The sequence below is a fragment of the Anopheles darlingi genome, chromosome 2 (genome assembly GCF_943734745.1).
Source record: "Anopheles darlingi chromosome 2, idAnoDarlMG_H_01, whole genome shotgun sequence".
NCBI classification, from domain to species: Eukaryota; Metazoa; Arthropoda; class Insecta; order Diptera; family Culicidae; genus Anopheles; species Anopheles darlingi.
The window spans coordinates 70,702,301-70,714,985 of record NC_064874.1 but is presented as its reverse complement, the minus strand read 5'-3'; the positions used below and the strand labels follow the sequence as shown (position 1 = coordinate 70,714,985).

At 47.9% G+C, this 12,685-nt stretch overlaps 1 protein-coding gene across 5 annotated transcripts in view; it reads right to left on the bottom strand.

Moving 5' to 3' along the window:
• Positions 1–12,685, bottom strand: part of LOC125959974 (protein bunched, class 2/F/G isoform-like) — a 46,200-nt gene that overhangs the window by 4,992 nt on the left and 28,523 nt on the right. For all 5 annotated transcript variants that reach the window (XM_049693031.1, XM_049693026.1, XM_049693029.1 and 2 more), the window contains exon 4: positions 6,719–6,770. In XM_049693031.1, coding sequence (XP_049548988.1) covers positions 6,719–6,770 — 52 coding nt within the window. The remainder of the gene's footprint in view (positions 1–6,718; positions 6,771–12,685) is intronic.

Here is a 12,685-nt window from a genome sequence, read left to right as displayed (position 1 = left end):
CTGAGCGTAGCAGATTTAATCGCTCAGAAAATAATCCAGATAGTTTTCCCTTTTCCTTCAGCCATGTAGTCTTGGTTGGATAATTCTTTAGACACCTATCTTGGTTTTCGTCATGTCTACGCCATTTTGTCATACAGTGAATCATTCATCATCAATCGACGATCGAGAATTGAGCAGCGCGTGGTGTTCGCGGTGTCGTGTTGATTCCCGCACAAGGCCCGTTTACACAGGTGGGGGGGGCGGGCAGAAGATACGAAATAGTTTGTGGCGATTGATTGTGGAGAAGAGGGGACAGCTTGGACCGGCCATACCATAGATTAACATATTCTATTTATAGCCCCTCGCTCGCGGTTGCCTTCCTCGTGCGCAATCCCACAGAAAGCGGCGCAAACAAACATAGCGTGTGTTCTTCTCGGTTTCTGGGTTAGCAGCACCGGCATCATACATCGACGACCGAGCGCTTTGCGATGTTCCAGAAGAGCGATCGCGCGGCGTTAAATTAAAATCAATTACCAACTTCTTCGAAAGTCGTCACCGACGATCATGAACAACATCTGACGGTGTGACGTCCGCTAGTTGATTTGGCCTCCATATATGCCGCCTTCTCTTTAAAACGCCTGAGTGTGAACGGTCGATTGGGGAATATTTGGCCAGCTGGCGTGTCGCCCGGCGCGAGACAAGTCGCTTGCTTCCTTCTTCTCTCCCAGCAGGAACGCCACGCCAACCCCGAGGGGATCGACATTCGCGCGACTTCCGTGGCGACGCCATTCTTTTTCGCGACGACAGTTCAAGGGTTCGCGCAGGTAGATGATCGCGAAGAGGGTGGAAGGTGTTTCACTTCAGACTTATAGATGTTTCGCTGACCATTAGAATTCGCTGACCAGTAGAATTCGCCGCCGGCAATCATGCAGCGCGAAGGAATTTCTATTTCGAGCAGCGTGTTTTCGTTTGGATGCTCCAGTTTTTCCGAAGATTCTGGGGACATATTTTTGCGTTGCGGCACCCGGCAAAACAGGGCGACCTGTTACAGGGGTGTGGTGTTTGTGTGTGACGATCAAAGGTCCATTTCATTGAATGCGGCCGGGCAGAAAGCGGGTGCGATATGGTGATCGACACCGCCAACGAATGACTCACTGATCCGCAGCGGCAGCTAACGGCGTCTCATCAACAGGCGTGGCAAGGGTGAAGGTCCACCCCGGTTTAATTCTAGCAAAATATCAATCAACATTCGTTCCGACACTCGACACATGTGCACCGCCACGAGGACTGTGATTAAAATTTAATGAGTTCCCTCACCTCGCCACCTTTCAAGTGTCTCCTTCCCTTACACCTTTCAACCGATCGTTCTAGCTTCCCACTGCTGGCAGCTTTGCACACGGCGGCGTTTGATAGTAAATCACCGTGCGTTCTCCACACTTGACAATCGGTGTGATCGAAGTGAATGTGGAACAGTGTGTAGAGTGTTACCCCATTGCTCTCAGCAGCTGCACACAACACAACACACCTCCTTGAACACTCACGGCCCTTGCCACGTGTTCGCGTTCTCGGTGGATCGCGAGAATGCGCACCAAAAGGGCGATACTTACTTTCACATTCTGCACCATCACGTAGTAGGTGCTATCCTGCCCTTTCTGCTTAATCTCGTACAGCCAATTCTCCGCCGTTGCAGAATGTTGCCGCGCGGTCTGGTGACACTGGTCCACGGTGCGCTCTAGGACGGGCGACGAACGCAACACCGTCGACAGAGCCGGATATGGATTGTTTATCGCCGGAAGGGTTTCCATTTTTTTCACCTTAGCTTAGTCTTTGGTGTTTCAAAACCGGCACCGACACTGCCTCGTCGCGCTCTGGGCGGTTATGGCGGCGTAACAAAGGGGTTTTTTTTTAACAATGAAGATTTACACTGCTCTTTGATGCAAATGTTTCCTTTTCTTTATGCACCACTAGCAGCAGTAAAGCCAATTACTTTCTTCTGAAGCGCGTGACCGCCCTATTGTTCTTGACAACTTGCTTCAGCTGACGCGCACGTTACTATGATCATGTGATGCTGTGCGCCGCAAGGACCATGAGTTCACACAGGCACTTCTTTTACGCGAGTCGCGCGATTTTGGATTTCAAGGACGATCGACAAGAAATTTGATAAAGGCCGCCTCGCTGGCAAGATGTTTTGCGCTATTTCGCCGCTCTAGCTCTTATCATCACACCTATCTTCACACAGCCACAGCACCGATCGCTTCTTATCTGTGGCACCGCGGGTCCGTAATCACTAACGAACACAAACCGGCTGCAAGTGGTTTTCGGCTTTAGAAACGGAACACACTACAGAGAGCTGAAATAGCAGTGTAACACAACACAACCGACACCTCTTGCTGCTGGCTTGCGAAGGCGCACAGGACCGGGATATGTTACGAGCTAGTAGACCGGCGAATGGCGACTCACTGTCTGGTGCCGGGATGCAAGCGGTTTTATTGTGAAACCGGGCCCACACAACAACAACGTGACAAAACTCCTTCTTCTAGCAGCGCTCTCACTCGATTGCTCTCTCGCTCTCCCGTTTGTATGTCAATGCAAACTTGGGGACAGACGAGAGTCGCTAGCCCCCCACCTTTGGCTCCAACACTGGAGAGACTCTCTCAAGGACTCTCTCTCCCCTATGCTGTTTGTCTATATTTCCCTCTTATTTGCAGTGTGTCTAGAGAGTGCCTGAGAAACAGAGAGAGAGAGAGTGTGGCAGGCTGATCAAGGAACACTTGTGACGATTCTTGGAGCAGCTCAACAGCGCCGAACATCACACGTTACACAGTGTGGGCCATAAGTATATTAACGTAGCTGTGAAATGTGTCATAAAGTCACCACCAGCTATCACGGTTTGTTTTGTTAAGCACCCCGATTACATGTGGAGCATAAAGAGAAATCAACAATTCAAGGAACAATTATCGGTCGTAATGTTTGGTAATTTTTATGTCAAATTTTTTGTTTGGAATTCAAGCCCACGTACGTTTGAGAAATAGCTAGATGAGTCAATGTATGATTTAATTCATTTTCATTGCAATGTAATTATTTTTAGTACTTTTACGCTACTCGATATTCAGCCCCCACAATTCAGTTCGTGTTATGCTACACACTGTAAGCTTAACGATTGGGTTATCTCTCTATATTATCAAGAAAAAGGCATTCTACCACTCAGATTTCTATGTGGGTCCTTGCTGTGTGTCAATATTATGCACAGAAATCGAATGAGGTTATACCCTTTCCTTCCATCAAACATGACAACACCTCGAAACATAAGCCGTACTACTAATGAAACACGTGGGCAGGTCGTGATAAGACGTACAATCACGGATCCCCGACACGGTTACTTCCACTTCGAAAATCCTCTTTTCGTTCTTTGTGCCCTGTAGGGCCGGACAAGGCAAGAGCGATGCTGGCACACCAAAGAGTAGGTTTCTTATCAACTGGGAAGAGGATCGCGCGCGAGCCAGCGAACGAAAACAAGTGCATCAGAGATTCTAAATATTTGCGCAATACACACGACGTCTCCGGTTCACCTTCCTGGGCATCAATCTTTGCTGCTTGCACAGGCCGTTATGGGAACAGCTTTCGCTTCCTTCCCGCTTTGTGTCGATGCCAGCGAAAAGGTCGTCCCTTGATCATGATGCCAACGTATTGCCGCCAGCTGTCACCAGCATCAGGCAGCAGCAACACCAAAGCAGCGGCGGCACAGGAGGGCACGACAGATTACATCGGGCCATTTAAAATGAGAGAATTCGAAGGCCAACACGCTACGAAACACTAGACCTAGAGGCGCGCCGCCATGGCCGCCGTTGCCGGTGCTGTGGTTGTGGACGGCGTTAACAGTTGTTTCAGCTACGGTGTGTGTGTGTGTGTTTGTCGCATTGAAATGGAATGATCACGGTTTGTTGGAAACGCACATGAACGAGAACCGGCGGAAAACACCCTGTGATCATCGCCACTTCACTTGTACAAAGAATAATTGGACAAGTGTTTCCCGGTGGGATTTTCCATTTTTCAATAACCCATATTCAATCACAGGAACCTGGCACCGTTTGCTTGGATGAACGCTGAACATTCATTTTGCACTTGCAGCAGCTGCTATAAGATCAGCTGAATGCAGAGCCCAACATGCCAATGAATGAAGCGAAGGAGATGCGGTTGAATGTCGTAACAATCTTTAATTGAACTAAGAATTTATACTTAATGATGTATTATACTAAAAATAGCATTTGCGCCTGACAGACCATCAGACGGCGGGAGTACGGTTTATTGGGCGTCTGTCCATTAATCCACGCAAAAGCCAGCTGCACAATCCTCACGCGACACGAAACGGGCGGTCAAGGTCCGTATTTAATTACAATTTCCCGACATCACAACGCCAAGAAGAACACCGTGCGATGTGGTGATGTGCTCAAAGAAAACGCTGAAATTGCTTAGCGAGATTGAGGAGCGCAGCAAAAAAACTGATGTTTGATGTCCCTGCCACTTGCGAAACGGACAACACGAAAACAGTTCAAACCGCAACACATGAGGTTGATAACGACCAGCGATAAGGTTTGCAGCTGATGGCGGCTGTTTGTACACTTGGCACAGGGCTCCATAAACTGACCCAACCGGTTCTATCCAGTCAGCGACTCATGGTCATCCATGGCCGGCTCGATTGGGGGGAACCGGGAATCGATATGTCACAAGGAAAAAGAAGAAGTCCATGTTTGTCCCGCTAGCGATTGATGACAGGTTTGCGTTCGAACAAAGCGCTAATCAGCTGTGTGCGGTGGTGGCAAAGGAGCTGCTCATAAATTATCAAATATTTTGCGTCCCTAACCCTAAGCTGCCCGAGGATCCCAAGGCTTCATGTATTGTTCGCAATCACGTGATTGTGGCTGCAATTCAACGCTCAACGCGTCACAATGAAGAAGATGATCGCATACGTCACTCTTGCGAATCGTAGCGGATACAATTTCAAAATGAAAAACCGGTTCAAACACCCTCTGCGATTGGCGTATCGGTCGCGATTGGTTTGCAAAAAACCGCAGATTTGTGCTGTAAATCCTGGACCAGTCTTCCAGTCCGTTCCGTGGGGACACAGTCTACACCGCAGGGCCGACAGCAACCAGCACTTCCAGGTCGACCATTCGCCCGCCGGCGCGCATTATTGCCGGTGCTGCGACGAAAGTAGAGAAGAGTGCAAAATGGCAAAATCGCGCCAAACTCCACCCTTCGCGTGATCCACCACCAACACGTTGGACACTGAAGTGACTGTCGATCCTCCCCTTAATTGGATTGACCTACTTCTGGCTTGGGTGGTTTCTTTCTGTCCATACGTGCAAAAATACACAATCCACCGTCAACAGTCGGACGACGGACTTCGGGCCACATGCAAATCCACCAACAGATAAATTCCTTGAAGAAGTTTCTTGGCCGCAGACCGGAGAAAGTACTGACCGACTGGGGCCTGTTGCATGCTGTTGAGCGATAAGCGGACTAGTAAAGTCCCATGGAATGTCTTAAAATGAAACTTTTTGGCAACGTTCACACCATACAGAACAACAAGGAACAAGGAGTAGCGCGTTTGCAAATGAGTCATAACAGAGATTCTTTAAGCCGCTTCTTCATCGTTAGATGCATGCGGTGATCATGCTATGTTAACGTGTCTCCAGTCACACCTTCACGTCGCCAAATGGCCAACAACCTCACAGAACATCACGTAACTTTGTGGTAATGGGTGATCTCGGATAAGGTTTTGTAATCTATCGATGTAATCCTTCTGATTAGCATATGGCCGCCGTTTGGAAAACGATATCATTTCTTTGTGAACAACTTCACATTGAACCTGAATCTAAGACTCACGAGGGATCACAAGGTAGGCTTTTTATGATCCTTTCTTATAACGAAGCTCATGCAATATCAGAGCTCCAAAGGTGTTGTTATCTATCTAGAGAGTGTAAAAGCTTTATGACCGGAGCACTGCAGGTATATATTCGTTGTCGTCTTGGAAAGCTCGTCAATCTGCGTTATCTCTGGATAGGTCGTTTACACAGCTGTTGGGCGAGTGAATCTTGGACGCGTATGTTTGAGTTGCTGTCGCGCATAATGACCATAAGTCTCCGCGCGTAGACACACGGAATGATGCTGATTTTGGCCACTAATTTTGTTTCGTGATTCATTGAGTGATTCATGGAGTATATGAGAGGTGCGTTGAGGCGGTACTGGTCATCGGTCAGTCAGAGTCAAAGTCAAAGTTATATTCCGTCATCACGTGACGGACAATTTCAACACACTCCAGTTCCAGAGAGTGTGTTTGTTTGACTTTACTAAAGCAAAAGCGCTCGGCAAATAAACGCAGATAACTCGATCCGGGACCGAGCCGCCGCCCTGCGCAACCCCTGCTGTATGATGAATCGTGAAGTGTAAACACAGATCATGAGGGGCCACGAACTATGAAACTCCATGTACGATTCTCCTCCACTCTAACCAGGCATAATGGACGGATGATAACGAAGGCGATGTTAAGAAAAATAGTACACAATCCGTGAGAGGAGCTCAGTGTTTGCGAAGGGAGTGTTCCGACGGAAAATTGTGGGATTTAATTGATGAATTGTCGTCATTACATTCACCAGTGCCAGTTTTGCAAAACAAAACTCCACATGATCAAGGGTCATTAAGGGTTCGCTTTACGTTAGTAGAAAAAAGTATTACTTACCATTGCTTGCTCGATTTTGTTATCGATGGCAACTGCGCCTGTCCCAGAAGCACTGTAATCATAATGGAGAGAGAGAGAGAGCAGAACAAAAAAACAAGATAAGTTAATCGGCGTGGCAAATATGACTGTGGTGAGGTGTGAAACCGGAGGAAGGGCATCATAAAATTAGCGCACACGTTCGCACAACTTTATGTTACGCGCGAATGTTATCTTTCCTTATCGACCTCCACGTTGGCGATATGCGAGCGCGATTGATGTGTGAGCTAAAAATAAGTTAATTGATGATGAGCGGCCTTCCTTTCTGCGCTATTCGACGCAGTAGCTGCTTGCAACAGCTGAGGTGTGGACCTGGGACCAGAACAATGTCCAACCTGGAACCAACTGGAAGCAACGTAATCCCCAAACGAATGCGCTCTTCTCCACACGGAACGATGCAGAAGGTTAAAACAGCCTCATGCGAACCACACGAAGCAAATCAGAATCGAATTCATCTAATGACGTTTGGATTAATGTTGCGCTGTAAGATGAGCGCAGAAAATGAACAAAATGAAGTGCAAAGTGTCCGGCAAGTGCCGAGCGCAAGACCTCTCTCATTGTATGCCTTTCACACCCATTAGTCACAACCCCGCTGGCTGATGACGTGAGTAAAATTGCAAAAAAGAAACCACGATCACTGCAAATGACTGTCGTGCAGAGCGAACAGTGGATCGTTTAGCGAGTTCTAGCAACGGTGGACATGTCTATATGGTCAGGCCACGCGAAACACGTTGTTGCACACGTGTGTAGGGCAGCTACCTTCTCCGGGCCCTCCAAAACCAATCGGTGACCGCATTCGTGTGATCGAGTGTTTCGTCACAACAATCTACGTCATCATATAAACGACCGAAGCCGACGACAGACGTAGCGCATCGAATACGCGCGTGTGTCACCAATTTGCTGCTCGATGGCTTCGCTCTGTGGCTCTAAACAGTGTGTAGAGCGCTTCACATCGCGCCATAGAGACGTAACCGTGTGTGCCATTTTGTAGCAGAAAACGGCTGCGAACTGACGAGTTCTCGACTTGCGGCGACGCAACTGGCATGCCTGTCGGACCAGCAGCACGCACACGCAGCACCCGTTGAAGCGTCGTTGAACTGTTATGCGTACGTACGGCGACCTGACATAAACGCGAACACCCGCGCTGCCCCAGATGTGCGAAGTGCCATTTAAGTGAACAGGGACCTCTGTTCAGATAACCGGTGGTTCCGCGTAAACTAAATAAAAAAACAACAACATACCATACCCCAGGGCCCCATTACACCAGCAGATGGTCTCCGGTCGATTGGGAAGTGCTGGCACGATCGCGAAAGGCGTCGGTCGATCGGGACACTCCACACGATGATATCACATACACGGATTGCAATCCAATTTAAATTTCCTCCAAAAACACAAAACTATTCGACTCGCGATCGTGATTTTATGGACCACGACCCGACAACGCGCCGCGAATGATCGTACGCATACCAAACACGATATGGCGCAAATGGCCGATGGCGTTGTTCCCTGCCGCCACTACCACCTCGCCGAAAAAGGGGAAAACAACAACAACAGCGCCTTGCGATTGGAGTCACTTATGGAGCCACAACACTCTTGAACGCTATCCTAAAATATCGCCTCGCCAAGAGGTAAACACTCCAGCGACCAAAGCGTGACGACCGTCCGCGTCTGTTTTAAAACACGCGTGTGAATCCGTAGTACTCAATATTCTACGATTACGGTGTGTGGTTCTGTGGCCATTCGGGAATTTTAAAAAGCATAAGAAACGACAACACCAACCACGACCGAACCAATAACAGACCACACGCTCGCTTGCCCCGTTGCGGCCATTTTGCGTATTTTACGCGTCGTGGGGGCGCGCCATCGTTGTTGGGGTGTGTGTTGACGACGAATTGGTGCTTACAGGCAGGCAGAGAGGGGGGATTGGGGTTTGTGTTTTGCGCGTGGCGAGTTGAAACAAGCGACGCGCATTAAATAACTCTTCGGCGTGAATTGGCGTCGTTCGTCGGGCAGACATATGGCCACATGGGGCTATGAGGCCGCCGCGGCTTGCCAATGATTTGTTATGCCGCCGGTGGATGGGAGTATAAATTTGTGCAAAACACACAAGCGCCAGAGACAAACCCAACTAATGAAACGAAAAACATATACACGAAATTAATGGTGATGCATCAGCATCGACACGCTGCTGTTGTGCTGTGTGTTGATGTTGCCTTTTTGATTCGGAAAAAAAAGATGTGCAAGTTCATTTGTAGCGTCGTGAAGGGCAGGGTAAGCTATTTTTTGCACATATTTGGGATATTTGGATATACTAGATCCTGTGTGAGTCACCAACATACATTGGTATCGTATTGGTACGAAACAATAGCAGAAGAAGAAAATACCTGTGGAATTCTTTATTCGAGGGCACAAATAAGACAAATGTGCGTCATTCCGCTACTATCTATTATGTATCTGCACATGCGACAGACGCTTCTGGCTCCTTCCATTGTCTATCAATGATAAAGCAATCTCGGCGCGGCGCGTCGCGTCGCGTCGTGTTGATAAACATGCTTTTTTTTGTGGGCGACGAGGTTAACGACCACCAACAACCATCATCATCATATTGCAAGGATCTTCGAACGTCCGCTGGTGAGAGAGTGAATGATGAGCGATTGAACGCTATACCTTCGCACGGTGTTATCAGCTTCGAAAGCGTTTAATTGAAATTTCAATTTGTTTTGTGTTTTGAAAGATTGCAAACGTCTGTATCAGTGCAACTGGAGCAAGTCGGTGAACTGTTTGAATCAATCTCGTATAAACTGTTTTCACTTAGCACGATTAATCCATATCAGCGTGCTGGTCTGGTTAAGTACGAACACAAACACGTGTACATTATATTTTTATCATGTTTTAAAAGAGGCTGAAGTCTTATGACATTTGCAACTGTAATAATTGAGGTTTTGAATGGTAGTAGGCATTAGAATTTGTAAATTCTACATCAAATTGATAAGCTCAAGATACTCAATGAAAAAAGATAGCACTAAAACAAAGCCATAGGAATTGTACGATCGCTTAAAAAGAGGAAAGGGATATGGCTAGTACATAACCTCAATGTTTGTTAACGGATTAATCTTTCTCAAAAGCTCAAAGCTCAAACCCATCTGCACGTTTCGGGAGAGCGCAACCATAAAAGAGCTGAAAATAATTAGATTGGCACAGATTATTGTATCATTATCTGTATCCAATCGAATTCACTTCGGAGGTGAGCTTAATATTTTGGGTAAATAACTGGAAAAAATGCAATATCTATCTAACAAACTTCATCCCTCATCTTAAATACTTATCGTAAATATAGATTAGGTTATTTTCCAAATAATTAAGGGTTATTGCAATTTAAATAGAACATTATGTTCTTTAACTTTCGTGTTACACTTAAGACTCGACACTCGATCAAAGACATACAGGATATCATTCGTCCATGTTCAAGATCAAGAACACAATGATTTCAAATGCTATACGTCTTCTGTTTTATTCGGTAGAGTGTTTTTCTCACATCTTATCAACGGTATTCTATACTGTATCTATGTATGAAATTAATAAACGCAATCGCCAAATTCTTGATCGCAGACTATTATACAATAAACCCACCAAAAAGCTTATTATCGAACAAAACACGGAATCCGATACAGGTAGGAAATGGGTCAGCGAGGCCAGCGAGAGAAGAAGAAGAAGAAGAAGAAGAACTCTGACGCGAATTTAGCCAAAGACCTTGTACCGAGACACCATTTTGGCCGGGTGTTCAAACATGGCAAACTCGCAAGACGCTAGACCCCCAAAAATTAAAAAAAAATCGGTCCGTCCAACCGACCGAACGCGGCCTTGCTCTCTCCGCCGTGTGTGTGTGGGGCTATGGTGTCTGCGTCAAAATTGGCATGCCCACTTCCATCGCCTCCCGCTGCTCCGACAACTCCTAACTCCAAAGGTTGCAGAGCCATAAGGCTTTTGTGGGGTAGCGTTCCAACACCTGAATGAAAGGGAAATTAAATAGTGTGCCAACCAACCCGTCGCACGTTCGGCGGCCTTAAGGTGCCCCCCTTCGATGCAAAAACTTGCGACTCATGATTCCCTTTTGCAATCGCTCGCTAGAGGCTAGACCATTGAAAGGCATCAATCAGACGACCGATCGACCTGCACGGAGCAACGGGAAAGGAGCGGGGAGTGGGGAGAGGTGTTCACAAGATGATTATTAGTTTTTTGCCCCTCCGGTGGTCTAAGGCCGTCCGTCCATCCACCAGACCAGTGGCTGGAGCTATTCCAGCCAGCCAGCCTCCTCCTCCACTCCCGACAGACAATCCCCACCGGATACAAATACTCATGGCGAATGATGATGATGATGATGATGGACGTTCGCCAGACGCAGCCGGACGCACGTGACGGACCACTCCATTGCGCAAACACCTTCTCCGGTGGTTGTAGCATGCGCACTTCTCTTCCTTCCTTCTCTCGTTCCATTCTAATTCCAACCCACCTGCCATGCCTGGGACACCAAAACCCCATCGACCGATTGACACTAAATCGACGATCGAAGGACAGAATGTGCTGTCATTCGGCAGAGTAGCTATCAAACCAGGTGCCGGTCCTTCCCGGTTCTTCTAGTGGCCTAAATGGGTCACACGCCAGTGACCACAGACGTACAACACAGTACAACACACCAGGCAAGTGTGCATCAATAATTCCAAAACCTAAGGCGCCAACCATCGTACGGGCGGTCGGGAAAACTCGTGAGAAAGACAGTAAACGGACACGTGTCACGGTGCGGCCGCCAAGTGACGGCCGACAGAGACGGGGTGGTGGTGGGTTGAGACGATATATGATTGCGCGCTTTCACTTACTTCGGATAGAAATGGTCGATGTACTTGATGACCACCTCGCGCAGTATGTCCTTTTTGCCGGACACCGAGCACTGGTGGTGCATTGCCATGATGTCGCTTTTCATTTTCGCTCCCTTGTATGTGTGTTTATGTGTGTAAGTGTGTTTAATGTGTATGTTTGTCCGTCGTTCGTCCACTGAACGGAACGGTGCGCCTCTTCTAGTGCCTTTGCGATCGCGACCGGTCGAATCGAATGACACGCTACTGCTACCGATACTGTTGTAGTAGCTGTTGTTTGGAGCGATGATTCACAAACTTAGGAATACTCCGTCGTCCTTCGTTGTCTGAACTTATAGTATTTATCCGCTAACGGTGTACTTCTCCGATACGTAGCACGAACAACGAAATGATGACCAAAGAAACTTGCTGTACTTTAGCGAGCTAGTGGTATATGTCATCGTGCACTTGACTCTTTTCGGGGGACCCTCTTCTGTGTTTTAGATTTGGCACGAAAGCACACACACCCGGCTTCCCATTAATGTAAATGCACTTCACACATTAGCTGCTGCACCTGAAGCACAGCAGTAGCAGCTGGTGCTCTGGTCTCGATGCTGCATTCAACGACAAACACACACACCGATGCACTCCACACACAGAGCAGCGATGCAGCAAAGAATGGAATGGAATTGCTGTCGCTGCCGCTGCTGCTGTTGATGATGATGATGGCGGTGGTAGCACACAATCAATACACCGAAAACCAAAATGGCCGAAAATGGCGAAGGAACCGCCTTAACACGCAGCAGGATGTGCAGCAGGAACAGAACACACCAAACCAAACCGTACCGAACTGAACTGAACTGAGGGGCGGGGCTGGTGCCTGGGGCCTGTCGTCTGCTGATAAGCCAAACGACTAAACGACCGGCGAAGGGCACATACCCACGGGCCTACAACACTTCGGTTGTGCAAACCGTGTCACAGGATGATGATGATGATGGTGATGCGCCCTGGCACTTTCTTCCCAGACACTTTTGAACACGAATCCTCCTCCTCCGGATGGATGGTGCTATGCACTCACTCG